At 43.8% G+C, this 25,259-nt stretch overlaps 1 protein-coding gene across 1 annotated transcript in view; it reads left to right on the top strand.

Moving 5' to 3' along the window:
• ADAMTS3 (ADAM metallopeptidase with thrombospondin type 1 motif 3) overlaps positions 1-25,259 on the top strand; it is a 201,513-nt gene that overhangs the window by 142,081 nt on the left and 34,173 nt on the right. The window contains exons 5-6 of the mRNA XM_030565196.1: positions 4,588-4,787; positions 23,252-23,335. Of these exons, the coding sequence (XP_030421056.1) occupies positions 4,588-4,787; positions 23,252-23,335 (284 nt within the window). The remainder of the gene's footprint in view (positions 1-4,587; positions 4,788-23,251; positions 23,336-25,259) is intronic.

Raw genomic sequence — 25,259 nt, 5'->3', positions numbered from 1 at the left:
TTTACAAGTTAAGAAAACAAACATAAGACTAATCCGCCTTGACTGGCTATTACTTACAATTTTGAAACATGAAAGACTGATTCAGAAAGATTGGGAAAGCCTGAGTGTACGTCTGGTCCCTCTTAGCCCCAAGAGCGAACAACGAACAAAACAAAAAACACAAACAAAGACTTCCCTCCACCGAGATTTGAAGTATCTTGTCCCCCATTGGTCCTCTGGTCAGGTGTCAGCCAGGTTCACTGAGCTTGTTAACCCTTTACAGGTAAAAGAGACATTAACCCTTAACTATCTGTTTATGACAGAGGAAACTGCCAAAATATGGGGTGCATAGAAATCACTGGGACACACATTCCCTAATAATTGTTGTATTGAGCTTAAGCATTCTTAGTACTGATAGAGCACTCCTGCTTGTGTGTCTGTAATGCACTCAGTACGTGGGCTCTTACATCTGCAAGGTCCTGTGCAAACACATATGAATGAGTAAATTAATACTTAGTATTTCTGCAATTAAACCACATAATTTGCTAGCCCATTGCTTACATTTTTAAACTATAAATCAGACCCTATACAGAAGATTCTCTTCTGTTCCAACATCCAGTTGTCACGGAGGAAGTGGGGAGTGGGGAGGGGTCAGGAGAGCCTACTACGACTCTCTGAAGCTTCCCCAATCCCTGCTAGGTTTGAACATTCATGGGGCTTCTCTAACTTGTGCCAGCCAGCTATGAAATCCAAGAGACTGTATGTCAGTTCAAAATAGATGAAGCTCGGGTGTGCTCTGCCCCACCCTGACGCACATGCTCCTGCCTCCACATGCCGTTATGCCAGGATAAAGGTGGAGAATAGTTGGCACTGGAGTTGGTTATGCTGCTTTACCCTACCTGAGAGCTCCTCAATGGCAGATGAATTCTTAGCTGGCTAGTTAAAGGCCAAATTCCACCTCTTTGCACCCTCTGAGCTGCACAAAGTTGTGGAGGAGAGAATCTGCTCAAAATATACAACCGAGTGGAGTAAAGAGACAGAGCTCTTATTGCAGGTGAAGAAGCAGGCATGATAGGAGCTGTGGCAACTGTAATGTCTCTGGACAAGGAGCGTGCCTCTAGATGTATATAAAGTATGATGTAAATGTATAGTAATATGGCAATGTTTGGAGAACCAGAAACTGAAACTGGCTGCAAAAAAGAAAGCAACACTGGTCCGTTTAATTTTACTGAGTTAAATGTACAAAGCAAAGAAACAACACAAATCTACATTTTACAACCCTTTTGGTATTCCATACTCATGCAAGTAATGCCAATGAAATCAATGGTGCTGTTGGTGGAAGAGTTGCTGATTTGAACCCATACATTGTAAAACGTAAATTTAGATATTTAAAATTTTCCATTTTTGTGAATCTGAGATTAATCACACAAGAAAGGTTTGGGGGTTTGAGGGTTTTTAAGCACATAGAACTCGACTGATCACTGTGTCAGTGGAGTTACACTGGTGTCACATAGTGGTTGATCAGATCCGTGCACTGTTTTGTTTCAAAGGGTGGGAGGCTCAGCATTTTGTGAGAATCAGGCACTTTAAGTGTCTCAAGTTGGGAACCAAAGGCACCAATCGTTTTTGCAATTCTTGTCAAAGATGATGTCTGTCTAGACTGGGGGATGTTTGTTCTTGCTTTGTAGGAGGTTGCATAACTAAGAAAATTCTCCATGGGGAGAATAATGGCACATACTGTATATTCACTGTACAGAAAGTGGGGGTGAGGGGAGCAGCCCTTTTGCTAACATACACACAAAAACGGGATTCTCCTCCTCCTGACCACAAAACCACCTATTTAAGAAGGGAAGCAGCAGCCAAACCAAGGTGCTGTACTGAGCAGAAAGTTCTTTCTTTCTGAAATGATTATTCAGACTATTCCATTCATGCCGCTGGCTTAATGATATGACATTATGAGTATATTTCCATTGGATATTTCACTGGCAGCTTTGCCAGCAGAAGCAATTTCTAGAACTGGAGCTTGTGTATGAATTTCCCACTTGTGTGCTATCACAGTGTTTGCATTCTTGAGAATGAAAGGGTTGAGGTTGAATTGTAAAGCTGTTTGCAGGTCTGGTCTCTCACCCGCAGTGATAGTTTACAGCTTCTGAAAACAGCTCAGGGGAAACCTTGCTGTTTGGTGTGGGAAGAGTTATTTATGTGTTATTTGAACCACTGTGATGCTTAGGAGGGAGAGAATTCTCAGCTAATGACTGCTCAAGATGAACTGCAGTATACTTGTCCAGCACATTTAGCAATAATGGCCTGAATCCCATAGTCCTTACTCAGGCAAAACTCCCACTGACTTAATTGGAAGGCTTACCTCAATAGTATGTGAAAGGCCAGCTTGTTTGTGTAATGGGGGAGAGAAGCACAATCTCTTCTCCTGTCCCTTGCACACAGATAGGTCATAAAGCTGTACTATCCTTTGGGACAGTGAAGCCTGCTCTCTTCTGCTTCCCCTTGTACGTGCAGGCCAGAGTTGAGAGGACATGACCCTTCCCTTCTCTCCACCCACTCTAGGGTGGTTGCACCCCTGGGGACTCTCAGAAAAAGCAGTCCTTTCCTGCCATCTCCGGAGCATAGGGACTCTGCTTGTCTGGAGTGCATATGAGCAGGGATGGGGGCAGGAGAAACACTGTGCCAGAGCCGCAGAGCCAGAAACAATCTAATACTGAGTAAGAACTGCAAGATTTGGCCCATGACTTGCATTGTGAGATATCAACTAAGTTGCTATAGGTCTGTTTATTACTTAGGGATTTGCTGGGGTTGATTTTGGTGGAGCCATATGGCTGAAACTTGATATTTTATGTTGTCAGCCAAGACATGTTCTTCCCTTAACTTTCTAAAATCGATTGTTGTTTCTTTTTACTATAAAGAGTGGGCAGAAATAGCTTTATGGTGATTTCAGACATTAGCTGAAGCACCTGCAAGCCTGATGCACTATAAAATATGCCTTCTGTAAAACCTCAATCAACAGGATTCTGTAAACCTTGGCTCAGACCAATGCCTCCTTCAGAAATCAAGTAGAAGCTTTTGTTCTTTTTGAGAAGACTAACATACAAGTTATACAATAGAGTTAAAAACATTAAACTTTGGCAAATACACAATCTCTACAAAGAATAGGAGTCTTAATGTTTGTTAACTTCAGAAAGCTCCCAGGCATCAGTCATTTTATACTATATTGTGTGGCCAGTGTTTGTAGAGGTCTTGAACTCTTACTGTCTTCATATCCCTTGCATTTTTTTTACTCTTGCTGGATCGGATTGTCCAAAGAGCTCTGTGCTGTGGGTGCCACTGAGTCTGAGCACTTTGAAAATCTGTTCCTGTGTGTGGGGGTGCCCATGCACGTAATACCACCTGTGATGTTTCTGCCCTTATGGCGGACTCTCTCATGCATTTTTGTCTGCTTCAGCTGAATCTCTGCCCACTAACCCATCTCTTCCAGAAACGCTTTCAATGTGCTGTTCTTTGGGGCAGTTTCAAGGAGCTGCTGTTTAAAAAGGGAGAAGCCTGTCAGAAAAATGCTTCCTTCTTTTCCCTGTCTTCTAATTTGACAGTTCTGAAGTTCAGGACGGGATATTCAGTGCTGCTCCAGTGCAGGGTTAAGGTTCTGCCTCACATGCGAGGGGGAGGGGGAAGGTGTGTGTAAGGGAATACACGATGGAGTGATTAATTTTTTTTTTCAGCATGACCAAATTACTTGCATGTGAGGAAGCCACAAGTGAGTTGCACAAACCACCCTGGACTAGTGCCAACAAAACCATTACATCATCCCAGCACCATCATGTGTGCTGAGATGCTTTCATGTTTCAGAAAAATGATTCCAGGTTATGGAAGTTTAAAAAAAAACATTGGCCTGAATTTCCTCTCACTTACACCACACACTCAAATACCGTGGTGATGGGAAGAGGGGAGATCCATGTGACGAATTGCAGAGCCACGTGACAGATGAATTTATCATGTACCTTTAATCACTTCACTAACTCACAGCCCGCTGATCCATCTCCCCTGGGACCTAGGATACATTGCAATTAGAGGTGTGATTTCCAGCATGTGTAGACCTACCCATAGCTTTGACTAAGCTACTGCACTAAAAATAGCAGTGTAGCCATGGCAGCACAGGTCGTGGGGACAGGCTGTCACCCCGAGTACATACCTAGGGTATCAGATGGGATCATACATAGGGCAGCTGGCTCCTCCTGCTGCTCGAGCTGCAGCAGTGACACCTCTGTTTTTATCACAGTAACTAGATGAACGTTAGCGTGAGTACGTCTACCTGAGCTGGAAATTGCATCCTCCTCAGGACTTATTCGAACCAGAGGAATGACATCTGCGTACACCCCATTTATAGGAGGGTGCTTATCAAGCAAAGATTTTAAAAACTTATTTATTTGAGCATAAGCTTTCGTGGGTTGCATCTGAAAAAGTGGTTTTTACCCACAAAAGCTTATGCCCAAATAAATCTGTTAGTCTTTAAGGTGCCAGCGGACTCCTTGTTGTTTTTGTGGATACAGACTAACACGGCTACCCCCTGATACTGAAAAACTTATTGTTTCGCTGTAGCGTCTCTTCTCAGCGGATTGGATGGTCTGGATTCCATGTACAGCAACATAGAGCAGCAGCTAAATGAAACGCTGAGACGACGCAGGCATGCGGGAGACAATGACTACAACATTGAAGTGCTTCTAGGAGTGGATGATTCTGTAGTCCGATTCCACGGCAAAGAACATGTTCAAAACTACCTCCTCACCCTTATGAACATAGTGAGTATCTATTACAGGTCCTCATTGTTTCCTCTGAAATGTAATATGAGCCTTAAAATATTTATCAGTGTTCATTTATTTATTCTTTGTATTGATGTAGCACCTAGGAATTCCAGTTGTGAACCAGGGGTTTACTGTGCAGGGTGCTGCATAGACCTTTACAGGGTCATTTGTATTTGCTTATGATCAGAATCTATTGCCTTTTTTAAAAAAAAAAGTTGGTTCCTTTTTCAGTGGACGTTTCTTTTAATCTTTTTTTTATCACAAACTTTTCTACTGACATTTGCCTCTTTCACCAAGTCTCCACGAATTTTTGAGCTTTGGCCCTTGCTGAAAATCAATCCTGCTTGCAGCTGTCTGCTATGCACAAAATAACCAATTAGGCTCTAATTCCACAAATCAGTTCACGCAGGAAGTGGCCTGTGCCAAGGCAGAACCTCGGAAAAGTTCCCACTGACTTCAGTTGAGCTTTGTCTGAGTAAGAGCTAGCTGTCATAAACAGATAGCTAAGGGTTAACGTCTCTTTCACCTGGAAAGAAGTAATCTGAACCACCTGACCAGAGAACCAATCAGGAAACAAGACTTTTTCAAATCTGGGTGGAGGGTTTGTTGTGTGTGTGTCCTTTGTTCTTGGGTCTTCTGCCTGAATCTCTCTCAGCTAGAGAAGGATTTTTCTATTTCCTGCTTTCTAATCTTCTGTTTCCAAGTTGTGAGTACAAAGTGGGTTTTTTCTTTTGTATTTACATGTCTATAGTGGCTGGAGTGCTTTAAATTGTATTCTTTTTGAATAAGGCTGTTTATTCATATTTCTTTTAAGCAATTGACCCTGTATTTGTCACCTTAATACAGAGAGACCATTTGTATGTATTTTTCTTTCTTTTTTATATAAAGCTTTCTTTCAAAACCTGTTGGAGTTTTTCTTTAGTGAGGGACTCCAGGGAATTGAGTTTGCAGCTCACCAGGGAATTGGTGGGAGGAAGAAGTCAGAGGGATCTGGGTGTGTTAGATTTACTAGCCTGACTTTGCATTCCCTCTGGGTGAAGAGGGAAGTGCTTTTTGTTCCAGGACTGGAACTAGAGAGGGTGGACTCCCTCTGCTTAGATTCACGGAGGTTGCTTCTGTGTATCTCTCCAGGAGCACCTGGAGGGCGGGGGGGGAAGGGAAAAGATTTATTTCCCTTTGTTGTGAGACTCAAGGGATTTGGGTCTTGGGGTCCCCAGAGATGGTTTTTGGGGGGACCAGAGTGCCCCAAAACACTCTAATTTTTTGGGTGGTGGCAGCAGTACCAGGTCCAAGCTGGTAACTAAGCTTGGAGGTTTTCATGCTAACCCCCATATTTTGGACGCTAAGGTCCAAATCTGGGATTAGGTTATTGACACTAGCGAAGGACCTCAGGACTTCCCTCTGGTTTTACTATCAATTTATCTATGAGGAAAATAACCATTTTTAAAAATTGAGTAAGATTAATAATTATGAAAATCCTCCATCCTGTGCCCTTTTGACCTCTCCAAAGAGGAATCCAGGTTTTGACAACTAGCACGATTAAGCGCATTCATAGGACTACCATAAATATTGTAAGGATTCATTTAGCTTATTTACCATAGATCATGATGACTATACCTGTCTCTACAAGTCCTTTCCAGCAATGCATCTTTAAAGGAAAACCCAGTAAAACGTTAAACAAATGAGTGTTCTCTTTAACAGGTTGCAGGTTATGATCGTGAACCATTCTAGCCCTATGAAAAATGCATCTTCCCTATTGGAATAAACAAGCACAACCTCATTGATTTAGTGGAGCTGCACCTGCCTTACCCTATCACTTTAATACTCAGATGTGAATAGAATTGAGAAGAGATCAAAGAAACAGTGAAATCCACTCCTCTAACCACTTTTCCAATGACCCTCCTGAAAAATGGGTAGTGCAAGTGAAGGAAAGAATTGGTGATGTGATTAGAGTTCAAAAATGTTTCTGAGTAAGGCCTGACCACAGCTTGCTTATAAAATGGTTGGGAGTCTTCCCTCTGAAGGAGGGGAATCAACAGACTTCTCAGCAGTGGGCCCCATGACCAATAATGCCCAAAGGTCTGAAGGTTCAGTTCAGCTAAAGGAACCTTTAGAAGGATGGATGTTTATCAGACATTTATACAAACTTCTTTGCTTAGAAACTAGATTGGAAATCTCTCAGGAATAGATGCGTTCAGAAAAAAGTGGCATTGAGCACAGGCCTGGGAGCCAAAAGCTCTGGGGCCAAATTATCTGCTCATATAAAGTTGATGCAGAGAACTTGGTCTCTAGGTTCTAATCCAGGCTTTGCCATCGACTCACTGTGTTAGCAGTGGCAAGTATTATACAGCCTGGATGTTAGAGGCATTGAACACCCAAATCTCCCACTGAATGTATTAATATTCTCTCATAGTAAATAATTCTTAATATTCTTATTTCTTATATAATGATATACTCATCAAAAAATTTGGTACAAAATTTGTATTGAAGGCCTTTAAGCCAGATTCTCCTCTCTCTTACACTGGTACAAATCCGCAGAAGCCAATGGGATTACATACAGTATATGTAAACAGAATGAGAGAAGACTCAGGCCCATATTGCATGTGTGGTCCTCATTAAGTGTTTAAAAGTTAACTGGACACACCATTGTCTTTGCTACCTTTGACTGGCAAAATCCCCCACCCCCCACGGTAGGAGCCATAATTCGCATATGGGAGTGAGTAGAGCAGAATTATATAGGGTCTGGACGCTCAGTGTGGGCAGTCGTAGCTACATGATGAAGTGTTTCTTCCTGCTCCTTTGAAATGCTGCATTGTTCACCCTAGCCACTGTCCACTGCAGACAGCAATTTACAGACTTACTGGCTGGAGATGAGGGTCACACTTTTTAACCTTCAGACCACACCTTCCTGGGCCCATAGTGTGCTGTCTGGTGCAGGAGTGAATTGGCCACCCTCCCTGTCCCTCAGAGAGTTGATGGTGTTGTACGGCCTTGCTTTGTGGAGCAGTGAGAGAAAGCAAGAGGATGCTCTTCCCTCCTTGGGCACTCATGCAGTTAGGGGCTGATCCAGGGCCCATTAGATCCAGACACTGCACAGCACCTGAATGGGTGATTGCTGCATATAAACATGAAACTGAAGGAGGGATAGCTCAGTGGTTTGAGCATTGGTCTGCTAAACTCAGGGTTGTGAGTTCAATCCTTGAGGGGGGCTACTTAGAAATCTGAGGCAAAATCAGTACTTGGTCCTGCTAGAGAAGGCAGGGGGCTGGACTTGATGACCTTTCAGGGTCCCTTCCAGTTCTATGAGATAGGTATATCTCCATATATGGGGGAAGGGATAGCTCAGTGGTTTGAGCATTGCCCTGCTAAACCCACGGTTGTGAGTTCAGTCTTTGAAGGGGTGATTTGGGGATTGGTCCTGCTTTGAGCAGGGAGTTGGACTAGATGATCTCTTGAGGTTCCTTCCAGCACTAATGATCTATGATTCTATGACTGACATGGAAAGCAAGACTAGGCACTATGCTGAAGGATGTATTGTTTGACAGCCTTTAACAGATATTCTGCCAAGCACACTGGTAATTGATTTAACTGTACAGACCTTACGATCTTGCACATACCCTAGGAAGTAGCTTTTTGAACGAGAAGAAATATGGTCCATATTAGCTGTTTCACTAACTTTAGTTTGTTTAATGCTTTTTGACAAGACTTTGTGATTTGGTCAGTGCTCCAGATGCTTCATAATTAATTCTTCGTTGATATTATAGTATGTCTCAGAAATGTTATGAAGGGGGAAGCTCAGTTTATATTGCTGATCTCTCCCACCACACCACATAGGAGAACCCTGTTAACAAGGGGAAAGAGATCTTTAGGGCATCGGGTACATTTTAGATGTTGAAATGACTGAGAGTTTGTTTTGTAGTTAATGAAATACAGAACAGGGAAACCTTCATTAATGATCACTTCCACCAACCAACAAATGCAATTATCTTAAGTAAGCCCTTTAAGTAGCTTAAGGTTTTCAATACAATTTTGTTTGATATGTAATTAGAGGCCTTCTCTATTAGGCAACCAATACTTGCTACTCTGTGCTTGGTTACTTAAGATAAGTATCACTGTACTAAAGTAACTCAGATCAGAATGATATACATGCAGGGTTTCAAGTTGTAGGGAGCAACCTTTGAGTAGATTTTGACTTGCCAGGATTTATATTATTTTGCACATTTTTTTCCACTACTGACCCCTTTGTCTGTGCTGTGACCTTCTGTGTACTCTGACTAAAATCACATGGGCTTTCTTTTGGGCCAATTTCCCCATTTTGGTGGTAATTATCAACTCTGGGTCCTTATCAGCTTTGCTACATTCTGAGTATCTCCTTCCTCCTAAATAACTTTTGGTTACTGTTCCATAGATGTATTAGCAAGGACTTTTTTCTGTGCTCAGTTTAATTGTATCTCCTGCACAAATACTTTTTCTCATTTCTAGAGTTGGGATTGTCAGTGTGGGTCCAGCTCTGTTCCAAAGCATTGTGAACTGATCAACACTGAGTGTGTTTGAAAATCCCACCTTAAGTCTCTTTGAAGGTCTATTTTGCCCTTACTGATGATTCCTTTTTTCACTGTCAGGTTTCACCACAGCTTGTAGTATTACAGTGGAAAAGGGACAACCCTGAATTTAATGTATTTTAAAAAAAAAATCAGATAATATAGAAGTAATTAAAACCAGGCTTAAAAAGGGTAATTAATCCTTTTGACACCTCATTGGACAATTTCCCACACTTCAATACATAGGTTTTAAAGAATAAATAATATTCCTGTTGTCAGATGTATTTGAAATTTTCTGTCATCTACTTGCTTTGTGTTGAGACAGTCATGTACGCTCGCAACTCTTCTGCCCTTTTATTTGTAAGATAGGACAATCGTCTTTCTAAGTTTGTACCTACAGACCAGTGGTTGGGAAAACCTGGATTACCTTGTGTTCTGCAGAATAGCAACATGTCGCAGGAGCCCATGTAACTAAATCAGAACCAGGATGGTAGCCTGTGTTCTTTCAGTGCTTGATATCCTTGCAGGAGGGGGTTCCCCAACCTAAAGCACCTCTCCCTTAGTTAGTTACTGCCCAATACTTCCAGCCCCTGCCCAATAAATACTTTCAGTTCTACCTTTTCCTCTTTGGATCAGCATGCTGGCATGGAGGACAAGTGCCCTTGGTATATTCTCTTGCCCACTTGCTCCCGAGTTAAAGGGTAGTATTCCGTTCAGCACTCATTCCTTTATATGGAATTTTGTATACATTTGCTGCTTGTGAAAGTCAGGTCTAGTGGTAGTGAATGGGTAAAGCCAGACATCAGGCAGGCAGGTACAATCAAAGCTTTCCCTCACAGCTCTGCCAATGTACTGGAGCTGAAACCGTTTTGAAATTCCAATCCCAAACTTCTCCTGAGGAGCAACTCCCAGTCATGCTGACGTGTGTGAGTATTTTGTGATGCAGAGAAATGCATCTTAAGAACTAGGAAGAGTTTGCCAAATGTATGACCAAATTAGGATTTGGGTCTCCTGAGAGTAACAAAGTTTCCTTATGTTAGCAGAACCTACAATACTTGTCTGGGTTCATTTTTACCATCAAGTGGTTTAGGTACCCTTAATGTGAACTTGCCTGATGGGTGATTGAGTTTTATTCTGGCTATGTTACCAGATGTGGATTCTTGAAATGTTGATATGTTGCATTTTTAGACCTTGGCATCTCCTCTGCATCTTAATTTCAGCTGCTAGTTAGATGATATTGTGAAGTTAATTATTAAATATAAAGTGTTCTAAGGAATCTCTTCATTTTATTCTTTTTGTTTACAGGAACAATCATAGCAGTGCATTGTTGGCAGAAATGAACTCCAGAAAATAATCTTTGTTTTGTTGTTTTCCATAATAAATATTAATTTGAGATGCCTTCAGAACATTGACTTTTAGTTCTAAACCAAATATATTTAACTTTTTGTAAACAGATTTTAATATCCCAAAACAGTTTCAAGTTTCATGTTTTCTGTAATGTAGATAGCTCCATCTGCTGGTAATATACTTTTTAATACAGAATACATCTAAACTAAAATGTTTACCATTGGCATAAAGTTTTACGTAAATAATACAAAATATTGTGACTCTCTACTGTATTATAACATAGAAATAGTTTTTAAATAGTCTTGTCTTTGAAGTCAAAATTTTGCTAGGTCCTTTAGATCTGCTGTTGTGTGTCCAGGGAGGTTGAAGTATTCTCCTACAGGTTTTTGTATATTGCTATTCCTAATATCTGATTTGTGTCCATTTATCCTTTTCCATAGGGACTGTCCAGTTTGTGACTGATCTGGTTAGGACCTAACCAGAGCAGCCACACCATCACCGGTTCATTCACTGCATGTCCACCAATGTAATATACGCCATCATAGGCCAGCAATGCCCCTCTGCTATGTACATCGGCCAAACTGGACAGTCCCTACGGAAGAGGATAAATGGACGCAAATCAGATATTAGGAATGGCAATATACAAAAACCTACAGGAGAACACTTCAACCTCCCTGGACACACAATAGCAGATCTAAAGGTAGCCATCTTGCAGCAAAAAAACTTCAGGACCAGACTTCAAAGAGAAACTGCTGAGCTTCAGTTCATCTTCAAATTTGACACCATCAGCTCAGGATTAAACAAAGACTGTGAATGGCTTGCCAACTACAGAACCAGTTTCTTCTCCCTTGGTTTTCACACCTCAACTGCTAGAAGAGGGCTTCATCCTCCCTGATTGAACTAACCTCGTTATCTCTAGCCTGCTTCTTGCTTGCATATATATACCTGCCCCTGGAAATTTCCACTACATGCATCCAACGAAGTGGGTATTCACCCATGAAAGCTCATGCTCCAATATATCTGTTAGTCTATAAGGTGTCACAGGACTCTTTGCTGCTTTTAATAGTGTTACAAGAATCTTTTAATCAACCTGCTGGTGAAACTGGAAATTGCAATAAAAACTTCACTTACTGTAGACTCTAGTGTTCAAAATAATGCATACAAGGACACCAGTGTAGCTTTCTGTAATTTTTAATTGCCCAGGTAGACTTGGGTTTTTTCCCCTCATAATTTAGTTAAGACTGCAAAATTTTTACCAAACTAAAGCTCATTTCTGCAAACACTTATGCACATGCATAATTGATTTCAGTGGAATTTACTTGTGTCTTAAAGTTAAGCACATATGTGTAAGCGTTTGCAGAATCACCATATGCTGGCCTGATCCAAACCTCATTGAAGTCAAATCTCAATGGGAGCTTTTTCATGGCCTTCAATAGCCTTTGGTTAAAGCCCTAAAAGTATAACACATTGAAGTCAGCAAAGAGTTCTGTGGCATCTTATAGACTAACAGACATTTTGGAGCATGAGCTTTCGTGAGTGAATACTCAGTTCGTCGGACGCATCCAAAATGTCTGTCAGTCTATAAGGTGCCACAGGACTCTTTGCTGCTTTTACAGATCGAGACTAACACAGCTACCCCTCTGATACTTGACATTGAAGTCAGTGGCACTGCTATGGATACCCACATTGCCCCACAGTATACCAATATTTTTATGGCTGACTTAGAACAAAACTTCCTTAGCTCTCGTCCCCTAACTCCCCTACTCTACTTGCGCTACATTGATGACATCTCCATCATCTGGACCCATGGAAAAGAAGCCCTTGAGGAATTCCACCATGATTTCAACAACTTCCATCCCACCATCAACCTCAGCCTAGACCAATCCACACAAGCGGTCCATTTCCTGGACACCACTGTGGTAATAAGCAATTGTCACATAAATACCACCCTAAACCGGAAACCTACTGACCGTTATACTTATCTACACGCCTCCAGCTTCCATCCAGGACACACCACACGATTCATTGTCTACAGCCAAGCTCTAAGATACAACCGCATTTGCTTCGACCCCTCAGACAGAGACAAACACCTGCAAGATCTCTATCAAGTGTTCTTAAAATGACAATACCCACCTGCTGAAGTGAAGAAACAGATTGAAAGAGCCAGAGGAGTACCCAGAAGTCACCTACTACAAGACAGGCTCAACAAAGAAAATAACAGAACACCACTAGCCGTCACCTTCAGCCCCCAACTAAAACCTCTCCAGCACATCATCAGAGATCTACAACCTATCCTGAAAGATGATCCCTCACTCACAGAACTTGGGAGACAGACCTGTTCTCACTTACAGACAGCCCCCCAACCTGACGCAAATACTTACCAGCAACCATATACTACAGAACAAAAACACTAACCCAGGAACCTATCCCTGCAACAAAGCTCGATGCCAACTCTGTCCACATATCTATTCAAGTGACGTCATCATAGGACTTAATCACATCAGCCACACCATCAGGGGCTCGTTCACCTGCACATCTACCAATGTGATATATGCCGTCATGTGCCAGCAGTGCCCCTCTGTCCGGTTTGGCCAATGTATATGGCAGTCTCTACACAAAAGAATAAATGGCCACAAATCTGACATCAGGAATCATAACATTCAAAACCCAATAGGAGAACACTTCAGCCTCTCTGGTCACTCAGGGTATGTCTACACTACGGGATTATTCCGATTTTACATAAACCGGTTTTGTAAAACAGATTGTATAAAGTCAAGTGCACGCGGCCACACTAAGCACATTAATTCGACGGTGTGCATCCATGTACCGAGGCTAGCATCTATTTTCCAGAGAATTGCACTGTGGGTAGCTATCCCATAGCTATCCCATAGTTCTCGCAGTCTCCCCCGCCCATTGGAATTCTGGGTTGAGATCCCAATGCAAAAACAGTGTCGCAGGTGATTCTGGGTAAATATCGTCACTCAATCCTTCCTCCGGGAAAGCAATGGCAGACAATCATTTTGTGCCCTTTTTCCCTGGATTGCCCTGGCAGATGCCATAGCATGGCAACCATGGAACCCGTTTTGCCCTTTGTCGCTGTCACCGTATGTGTACTGGATGCTGCTGACAAATGCGGTACTGCAGTGCTGCACAGCAGCATTCATTTGCCTTTGCAAGGTAGCAGAGACGGTTACCATCCCTATTGCACCGTCTGCCATGCCATTGTAAACTGGCGATGAGATGACGGTTATCAGTCGTTCTGTACCATCTGCTGCTGTCATGGGTGCTCCTGGCTGGCCTCGCTGAGGTCGGCCGGGGGCGCATGGACAAAAATGGGAATGACTCCCCGGGTCATTCCCTTCTTTATGTTTTGTCTGAAAATAGCGTCAGTCCTGCCTAGAATATGGGGCAAGTGTACTAGTGAACCAGAGAGCACAGCCGCTCTGGGTCAGAGCCCCAGACATCCCGCAGAAATGATGAGCTGCATGCCATTCTAGGGGATACCCCTGCAACAACCCCACCCGTTGCTTCCCTCCTCCCCCACCCTCCTGGGCTACCGTGGCAAAGTGTCCCTCGTTTGTGTGATGAGGTAATAAAGAATGCAGGAATAAGAAACACTGACTTTTTAGTGAGATAAAATAAAGGGGAGGAAGCCTCCAGCTGCTAAGATAGTCCAGGCAGTACAGAATCTTTTCTTTAGACATGAGGGGCGGGGGGGGGCTGATGGAGCTCAGCCTCCACTTGCTATGATGAGGACGGTTACCAGCCGTTCTGTACCATCTGCCGGGAATGACCGGGTTTCATTCCCATTTTTACCCAGGCGCCCCCGGCCGACCTCACTGAGTCCAGCCAGGAGCACTCACGGGCTGCTGCTGATGGATAGCAGTCATATTGTACCGTCTGCCACTGGGAAGGGGATGCTGGTGTTCAGGGCTGCAGCACCCCATCTACCAGCAGCATGCAGTAGACATAGGGTGACACTGAAAAGCGAGAAAAGGTTTTTTTTCCCTTTTCTTTCGGGGGGGGGGAGGAGGGTGTACATTGATGACATATGCCCTGAAACACCCAGGAAAATGTTTTTGACCTTTCAGGCATTGGGAACTCAGCCAAGAATGCAAATGCTTTTCGGAGACTGCGGGGACTGTGAGATAGCTGGAGTCCTCAGTACCCCCTCCCTCCCTCCATGAGCGTCCATTTGATTCTTTGGCTTTCCATTACACTTGTCACACAGCACTGTGCTGTGGACTCTGTCTACCATAGCCTGGAGATTTTTTCAAATGCTTTGTCATTTCGTTTTCTGTAACGGAGCTCAGATAGAACAGATTTGTCTCCCCATAGAGCGATCAGATCCAGTATCTCCCGTACGGTCCATGCTGGAGCTCTTTTTGGATTTGGGACTGCATCGCCACCCGTGCTGATCAGAGCTCCACGCTGGGCAAACAGGAAATGCAATTCAAAAGTTTGCGGGACTTTTTCTGTCTACCTGGCCAGTGCATCCGAGTTCAGATTGCTTCCCAGAGCAGTCACAATGGTGCACTGTGGGGTACCGCCCGGAGGCCAATACTATCGATTTGCGGCCACACTAACCCTCATCCGACATGGCAATACCGATTTCAACGCTACTCCTCTCGTCGGGGAGGAGTACAGAAATTGGTTTAAAGAGCTGTTTATATCGATATAAAGGGCCTCGTTGTGTGGATGGGTGCAGGATTAAATTCGCTTTAACGCTGCTAAATTCGGATTAAACGCTCGTGTAGACCAGGCCTCAGTAACAGACTTATAGGTGGCAATTCTGCAACAGAAAAGCTTCAAAAGCAGACTCCATGGAGAAACTGCTGAACTTGAATTAATATGCAAACTAGATACCATCAATTTGGGTTTGAATAGAGACTGGGAATGGCTGAGCCATTACACATATTGAATCTATTTCCCCATGGTAAGTATCCTCACACCTTCTTGTCAAACTGTCTGTAATGGGCCACCTTGATTATCACTACAGAAGTTTTTTCTGTTAATTAATTAGCCTCTTAGAGTTGGTAGGACAACTCCCACCTTTTCATGTTCTCTGTGTGTGTGTGTGTGTATCTATATCTCCTTACTATATGTTCCATTCTATGCATCTGATGAAGTGGGCTGTAGCCCACGAAAGCTTATGCTCAAATAAATTTGTTAGTTTCTAAGGTGCCACAAGTACTCCTATGTAATTTGAAAAGGAAGGCATTTATGTTCGATAACTAAAAGTCCTTGAAGTATTGTGTCTCAGCCAGGTTTTTTGTGAGCACGAGATGGATAGATATTGTGTAATATTTTAGGGAAAAAAATCTCTGCTTTTGCTTTTCACAGTTCCTCATCTTGATCAGCACTGTGGGGTATTGTACTCTGAACTTGACACATGGGCAGACTTACAACCAAGTGGAATATCTTATAGAAGCAGAAGTTTAATCCCGATCATCGTAATCATATCTTCATCCCCTCTGATGATGCACGGGGGTTGCTATTGCTAATGTACTTGGTTATATTGTGCAGCTCTCCCAGGTTCAGAACTAGCTTTTTAAAAATGGACAATGTTGTCCTGTACAAATACTAGACCAGACTGGTAAAGGGAATGAGAGTCCCAGAGTCATCTCACACTGGCTTTTCATCCATGTACAATGCATGATCTATCACAACTGTGGAAACTCTTGGGTTAAATATCTGTGGGCCCACTTCTGCTATCAGTTTCATCCACTCATGCTCATGGAAGCCAGTGGCGTTGTGTGGGTGTAACTGAGGGTCAACTTTGGCCTTTTGTATTAATTCAGTGATTAATAACTGTCAAGTAGGGATGGTGAGGAGAGGAACATTAGGTCAAAACCTCTTAAAAATGTCATAATGCCATGAGCTGTACTGAGGTGGCTAAATGATGGTATCAATCAGTTTATGAATCACCAGCTATCCTCTAGTTAACCCTATTAATTAGTAACCGTGCCTTTCTGGGTGAGATCGTCAGCATCTTATCTGAAAGGTATCTGAGGATATGGGGGAAATGCTAATAGTCTTTACAGTTCACGAACTGAAAGTTATTAACACTGGGTTTTCCCAATCATCAGACAAAAGCTGCCAAAGGAAACAGATGGTTGAACCAGAATGGGATTGGTTGTAAGTGCACAGAATGCTTCAGCACAGTTACTTTTGTAAATTTCTTCCGCATAGTCAGTCCCCTTCAGAAAGGGCAAGAATGCAACCCCTTATTACTTTCCCAATAATCAACTTACTCTGAGTCTGAGTGCACAGCAGAAAGGGATGAAGGGCTGGTAGTTAATAAATCTTACTCTTACTGAGTGCCTTGCATCAGTTAATCTTAGAGCACTTTGCAAAGGCCAGTATCATTCCTTCCTTTTTACAGATGGGGAAACTGAGGCACATAGGGAAGAAGTGATTTGCTCAAGGTCACCCAGCAGGCCAGTGGCAGAGCCAGGAATAGATCCCAGCTGTCCTGAGCCCCAGTCTAGCATTCTAGGTGCTATGCCACATCTTCGTTCTGGGGAACAGAGGGTTAAAGACAGATACACGCCCCCTGACAGGTATAATGAAGACAGAAGAGGCGTGTTAGGTTATTGCAATGTTAGATACCACTGATAGGCCTGTGTTCTTTGGGAGCCTTACCTGTCTTATCAGTATAGCCTTGCTTCACCTGGGAGGAACGTGCAAGTCGGGGAGTGGGAGATGTCACCCACCTCTTTGATAATTTGGAGGTGGTCCAAACTGTTGAGGTGAGATGTAAGGAGATTAGACTTGTGAATTCAGTGCCAGAGAAACTGGGGGTACACGCTGGGACCTGTAAGCCAAAAGAGCTAGTGAGCAAGGAGGTGGTCAGTGATGGAGATGTACTGTGGGCTTGGTTCTCTCTGCCACCCTGGCTCCTTCATTGCTCCAGCAGTGTAAAGGGACTGGACATGGACCTTGGTGTAAGGGGAACTCCCTTGTGGTGTAGAGCTCTTGAAGTGTCTCTGCTCAGGCCCACTTCCTAGCCCCCAGTTTAGGGGGGTTGCCAGGAATAAGAAGGGGCAAAACCAGAACTCACTCTCCTCCCGCTGTGCTCAGCTCGCAGACAGTCCCTGGGGGGTCATTGCAGCGAGAGTTTGGGCAGTCCTGATGCTGCTGTAATCCATATTAAGGATCAGGCATCGCTGACCATTCAAGAGACACTCAGGTTGCTGAACCCTTCACTCTTCCAACTCCAGAGTTTCGGGGGCTTTATATGGATTATATTAAGGAGTCGTCTGCATTATTCAGGGTAGTAGCTGATAACAAAATCCAGTGGGGCTGATTTTTCCTGCTTCCTTGCACCTGTCATTAAACTGTGCAAAGTGCATGTAAAACACTGTATTTTACTCTCTCTTTACACAGCTCTAAATGACTACACAAACGCAAGGCCGTGGAAACCATGCCCTTGTCCCACTGGTACCTGGATTTCCCTAATTTTGTTAAGCATTTCTCTGTCAAGAGTCTGCTTCCCTCCTCAACAACTAGTGTAAAGTTCCCATGACAGTCCAGCACTTTAACCCTTTCTCTCATTGAGATGCCTTTCCTGAGAATGTGAGCCCCTTAGTCACATGGTAGGAAAAATCCTAGTAAGGCAGCACTTCTAAATCATATGTTGCGTTCTTGACATTATGACCATAAACTATTCTTAGAGTACAGAGGTGGTAAACTAGGCATTTTTGGTGCTTATCTGCCATTTTTTAATTGAACGTGCTTGCTTGGCACAGCCCAGACTAAGATGCATTCATGTCAAGCAACCTCAGAAGTTCTCTGTAATATTCTCATGAAGCCTGGCTAGTCCCAAGGTTCAGGGGCCACCACAGGGAGGAGGAAGGGAGCACGATCCAGCCCTGCTCTGCTCCCAGCTCTGATCCAGCCCTGCCTACAGCCATAGGCCCCTTACCCTGTCCACATTCCTCTCCCCCAGGAGCCACGGCTCTTGGGGCAAGGGCAGAGGTAAGAGGAGGTGTGACCCTAAAAAGTTTGGGGACCACTGGGCTGGTCGTATATTTCCAAGCTTTCAGAGTGTTTGTACCATGATAACTATGAAAAAAGTCAGCTTTAATTTAGCAAAGTTCAGCTCATATAGAGGCAAATGGGCATCTCAAAGTGGATTCCAGATAAATATATACAGGTGCTGTCAATTAATCGCACTTAACTCAAAAAAATTAATTGCAGTGAATCACACTTATAACAATAGAATACCAATTGAAATTTATTAAATATTTTTGGATGTTAAAATCTAATCAACAGATTAACAATTATCCCAATTTGCTGTACCAAGCTTAGAACAGGAATTGATGGCACTGATCAAAGACAGGATCTTGTATTCAGTTCCCTGTTGCTTACCTTCTATGTCCACTGTGTTAATGTCACTACTGCAAGTGGAACATGTCATCTCCAAGCTGCTTCTGAGTTATGACACCGCTCACCCTCCCCAGTGCCTAAGAGGCATAAGACCGCTAAGCAAACCACTCAGGGGTGAGGGTTGTCACACCAAAGTCATTTAGCCCTGGGGATAAAAGTAGCCTGTGGCTGAGACTTAAGTACACCATTGACCCCGGCACCAAGGCAGATGTCAGTGAGTTCAGAGCCTGAGGGAGCATCTTCTACATCAGTGGCACCATATGGTCCCAAGACCATCTCGGTACTGAGCACACCAGAGGTGCTTGTGGCAGCAAGAGATCTGCTGAGCCTTTCAGTGCCAATGTCAACTGCGGTGCAGGAGATGACGCTCTCAGTACCGGCAGACAGGCCACCAGCAACATCAGTGCAGCGCTTGGTACCATGTCAACCTCCATTGCCTCAAACTGCACGTCCATCAGTATGGTTGAAGAGAGAGCCTGCAATGCTGGCTGTGCTGCATCCTTCTGCAACTCAGCACCGGTCTCGAGAACTGTCGGGAGCAGCCCCTCCTGGGTCAGTGGATGGAGAGTCATCCAACTCTGAATCAGTTTGGGGTCTGTGTTTCCCAGCCGTAAGGCCACTCTCACTACTCTCCACTAAGGCACTATTACCTTTTGGTGGGAGTACATTCAAGTGGGTGGTCGAGGATCACTGGGGCCTACCAGTCCAGTGGCCTTTTTGGAATCTCCCACTGGTTTCTAAGTCATACATGAGATGTTCCTGTTCTTTGTCTTTGGAGAGGCATGGGACATCCAGGCACTGCCTGGTTCTCATCCCGGTACTGGGCCCAGTACCAAGCAGCAAGTAGTGCTTCAGGAGCACCCTTTGTATTGCTACTACAATTTTGAACAAATGCAGAGGTGGAAGTAATCTGCAACTCGTGGCAAATCACAGCTCCCTCCTTGCTCTGCTTTTGGGAAGAGAGCTGCTGCCACTTGCTGAGCGCACATGTTAAAGGTTCAACCTGGGTCTTTTTTGTCAAGCTTCTAAAGGCCAGATTCTGCCATTCTGTCTTATGTGGAGTAATACTTTACCCAGTGATTTCAATGAGACAGCTTGTGGACTAAGATATCGCTCCACAGGAGTAAAGGAAGAGAATTTGGCCCTAACAGTATAATAAACAAAGGGGATTAATCTAAATTCAGCATTTATCCCAGAGTATTGGACTCTGTAGGAAAGAGGTTTTGTATTAAAACAAACCAACAGCGTTTTGCAAAATCCGAACTTTCAGGGAAAATAACTGAGAGAGGAAACCAGGAAAATCCGTGCTAAGTGACCTATGTATGACATTTCTTTAGGAACATGCAGGAAGGATCCTCCTTAGGTTAAAGTGCTCCATTTTAAAATGAGTACATTTCTCAGACCTGAGGAAGAGCTCTGTGATAAGCTCGAAGGCTTGTCTCTCTCACCAGCAGAAGTTGGTCCAATAAAAGATATTACCTCACCCACCTTGTCTCTCTAATATCCTGGGACCAACACAGCCACAACAGCACTGCATACATTTTAAAGGCTTTAATGTTTCCCAAGCTCTAGGGAGATGGATGATGCATCCAAGAATTAGTGATGGGACAAAGCAGCCTCTGATCTGTAGGGGTCTAGGTTATCTCTCACCCCCAACAGTAATGTTAGAAAGAGATTGGTCTCTCATGGGTATTTGGTGGCCTGTAAGAAAACTCCACTTCCTAGAGAACTGGTTTTACATGACTAAAACCACTGCCATGCTTAGCACTAGTTATTATTCTTGTTGACAGACTTGACAGAAAGGTCAGGCACTCAGACTAATCTCTCAGCCTTCCAGGTGTGTCTTCAGGTTAGTTTAATGTACATGAGAGGGACACGGGGAGGAGATCTTGCACTATTCCAGGCTGTGCTAAATCTATATTGTAGATAAATACAGGTCTTGCATCTCCAGGTCAATCCAGAACTTTTCACCAGTACTAGAGTCAGCAAGAGAAGGCCTGCTACCTCCTGGCATAAGGGCATGAGTCACTTTTTGTTTCTTGATTCCTTGAGTGTTCATCAGCTGGTGCATTTATCAGTGATTGTGAAACTAGGACTCTTACTTTGTTCCACTACAAAAATCCATTTGGGGAGTTACAGTATTGCACCTTGTCAGGAGAGAGAATATGAGATATAAATCTCTGAACTCCTCAATAACTGCTTCATAAGGCAGGTGGTGTGAGTTATATGCATTGCCAACAATTTATTCTCAGCTGGTCCTAAAAGGTCTTGCTTTTTAGAACCACATACTGTATATTTGAGCCACATCCCACAGACTGGACAACGCTGAATGGCACTCTTTTCCCCTGTGCAAGGAATGTCTCTTTTTAGCCTGACTATAAAAACATCTTTCATTATGTACAAATATACCAATCTCCTTCTGAGTACTGCTATTTATTTTGCATCAGTTGGTCCATAACATATTATTTATTTCATATGAGGAGGATGAGTAACTAACTTATTTATGATCTGCAGATGTTCTAACCCATAATTTATACCTGTGGGAGAAGACTTACTTTGACCACCTCCCCCTGCATACCAGGCATACCATTGGTTCAGGAAAAAAGATGATTTTCACCCCCAATATAATGCTCGATGCCTTTCATGACACATCCCCAAATTTTTGTCCTCTTTTACCTTTAGCCTTGAACAGGAGTGTTAATTTCTTCTAAAGAAACGATTTGGGCAAAATCCCGCCCTTGAGTGCAGCTTCCACTAGAGTCCTCCAAGAGCAAAATTTGGCATTTTGTGCAGATTCATAAATTGCTTTGCAAAGGGTGCTTAAGAGCAATGTAACTACTACTTCCCTGAGTAATTTCTACTGCCCTTTGGAACTGGAGTCTTGTGGTATCATGAGATTCACTTTTGGATGGGTGTTTGCCACAGGTGCTGACTTTCATTTTTCCAGGTGGATGCTCCGTCCCCACTCTGCCCTGAGGGTCTACCCCCGTCTGCCCCTTCCCCCAAGGCCCCACCTTCACTTTGCCTCTTGCTGCCCCTGCTCCACCTCCTTCCCCAAGCACTTGCTGCTGAACAACTGATCAGCGGGTCGCTAGTGAGTGCAGAGCACCCACTGTTTTTTTCCGGGGCTGCTCTGGTCCCTGGGGCATCCACAGAGTTGGTGCCTATGGTGTTTGCATAGATTGACAGTTGTTTTGATATAGTAACTCATCTTCCAAAATCATAGAATCATAGAAGATTAGAGTTAGAAGAGACATCTAATCCAACCCCCTGCCCAAATCAGAACCAACCCCAGCTAAAATGCTTAGATGTTGTATGTTTTCATACTATTAAAGGATTTTTAAATGGAACATGTTGACTTAGTGAAATGGAGGCTATTTGAGGGTATCAGTGATAGGCCAGCTGTGGTGCAGTACTTATGCCTCTCCCTTGGCAATGCTGTTGACTTTAAAACTTCCAGCTGAGAATTTCAAAGCCACTTAGGGATTTGGAAGTCCTTTTTCCGTTGAGTTTAAGCTTAGTTTGCAGTCAGCAGGACTCCTCAGACCCTTCAAATTAAGCACATGCGTAAGTGTGTGTAGGATTGCTGCCTAGTTATTCATGTCTTTCTCCAGGAGGAAGCAGATAGTAAGCTGAATCCTGAAGTATTTGCTGAGGGAAAACCTCACGCAGACATTGACAGGATTTGCTTGAGTGAGGTTTGTGGGCTTTGGCCCGTGGAGTGTAGAATTTTAATAAAGTGCATTTTTTTAAATAAACAAAAACACGCAAGCTTTTTCCCGACTCACGTAGTAGTCCAAAGCATTTGACCTAACTGATAATTTACTTCAATGGGACTACTCACATGAGTAAAGTTAAGCATATGATTAAGTGTTTGCAGGTTCAGAACTTAGTAAAGTCATTTTTTTTTAAAGAACAATTTCACCACGGGCCTGATCCAAAGTCCATTAAAGTCAGCTGTAGTCGTCCTATTGACATCAGTTGGCTTTGATCAAGTTCCCTATGAGAAGGTTTGTTACAACTGGAATTGTAATGTGCATGGAATCATTTTAAGACTTTAACTCTACGTCCTTATGAGCAAATATAACTCTATAAGCGTGAGAGTTATAGAATATATAAGCACTTTAATATTCTCTTTATATGGTTTGTTTTATCTATCTTTTATTTTCCCCTCATTCTTAGGTGAATGAAATTTACCACGATGAATCCCTTGGTGTCCACATAAATGTGGTGCTGGTGCGAATGATAATGCTGGGATATGCAAAGGTAAAAAGACATTTCAGTGAGTTCTGCATCTTAATCTTCACAATTATATTTCATTGTCAGTTAATTTGGTGCTGGTGGGTGCTGCTGGAGTGGCAGCAGTGGAGACGAGAGTCCTGCACCGCAGGCAGTAGCAGGGCAGTTTCTGAGAGCTACTTCACCTGTTTGCCTTAGCCCAAATCTGGTGAATGCTCTTCTCTGAGGCTGCAGACAAGAGCACCTGTTGTGATGCTGACACAACTGTCCTGGGTGTCCCTTCCTGACTCATTTCTCACCAAATGCCAACAGCTGGAAGATGAGGGTAAATTTTGTCTCTACCAAGCTGGGAGGATGTAAGCCAATGAAATGCTCCTTATGCAGTATATCCTTCTCCAGTGATACCAGTCCGCTTTGTTTAAATTCTGCTTCACAATACATATGCTGGGCTTGATTTGGCCTACATGGTGCTGTGGGGTTTAGTCTGCATTCTCCTTAATACTTGGGTGGCAACTATGGCTGAGGAGATATGCCCCCAGGAGAGAACAGTCTTCTTGGGAGCCCAGTTGCATGGGAGATTCTCCTAATATGTGTTCTGTCCATGTCATTCCCTTGCCAGTGCCACCTATTTTAGGGATGGGCACAAGAGCCCACTTGACAGAATGGGTTGCAGATTCCTTGTACCATTGCAGACCCCATCTGGGCAGACTTTGTTTCATCAGAGTCTGCTGCCTGAGTGTGATGAGGTGGACTATGAGTAGAGGCCCCCTGCTGGAGTCTCAGGGACCTGCCACACCCATCCCAGAAAAGGAGCAGTGGAGCAGCCTAGAGAGACGGGAAGGCCAATCAGGAGGCGGCGGCAAAGGACTAGCCAATCAGAGAGGCTGTAGGGAGTAACCAGTCAGGACCCAGGCGGGCTATATAAAAAGGAGCTGCAGAGCCAGAGGCAATCCCTTGCTGGAGCCAGAGGGATGCCTCTGGTGTTCCTGGCTGGACAGAGGGAGCTGCAGCACCTTGGACAGCTCAGTGCTGTCAGGGACTGGGGGGAGCGAGAAAGGGCTCCTGGATGACTGCTGGGCCTGAACATAGAAGAGCCCTGACCCAAGGGTGAAGCATCAGTGAAGGCTGGGGCTATGGGGAAGTGGCCCAGGGAACTGAAAGCAGTTCAGTTAACAGGACATGGTGGTGCATGGCAGCTATTCTTAGGGTCCCTTAGCTTGGACCTGGAGTAGTGTGCAGGCCTGGGTCCCCCGCCTCTCATAGGCCACAGGGGAAGTGGTCTATAATCGGACAGTAATACACCCCCAGAAGGGGAACTGAACTTTTAAGAGGCCCAGCTGCAGAGCTGTGGCCAGAACAGACCCGCAGGGGAAAACCATTGCCTCCAGGGAGGAAGCCCTCAGGGTACGGCCCAGCACCAGAGCTGGGACTATTTAAAGACACACACTCAACCAGAAGGGGCACTTGCGAGTTGTAGGTTCCACGCCATTACACTGAGTTTCTGCCAGCAGAAGACCTTAGTGAATCAAGCCAATGGCTGTCAAAGCAAATGATGTCGTTTTTGCCAGTTGCAGCATGCCAGCATATCCCCGCCATGCCGATAATTAGGAAGTTATTTCCTTTTTACAAGAACAGTTTTTCCCCCTCTCCCTCCCCTGGATCATGCTGAGCTCCTCCATGGTCTGCCCTGGGTAATCTTAATATATTTTACATTTTTTCCTTTAAAAAGCACCTAGTGGGCTATGCAACAAATGCTTATTACATTATTCAAAGACTGAAAAGAAGCATCCGGGTCTGTTCCAAGTCTGGTAAAGTTCACATCCTTCGATTTCAATGGGACGTTAAACTTAAGTAGGTAAAAAGGCCATTTCAGTGTTTCCTTAATGGTTCAATATTATTACTCTGAATATACAGAGTTTGTGTATATAGTGTAGCAGGAGCCAGACAGGAC

The sequence above is a fragment of the Gopherus evgoodei genome, chromosome 5 (genome assembly GCF_007399415.2).
Source record: "Gopherus evgoodei ecotype Sinaloan lineage chromosome 5, rGopEvg1_v1.p, whole genome shotgun sequence".
NCBI lineage: Eukaryota > Metazoa > Chordata > Testudines > Testudinidae > Gopherus > Gopherus evgoodei.
The sequence above is the reverse complement of the archived record's forward strand: the minus strand, read 5'-3'. Positions and strand labels throughout refer to the sequence as shown.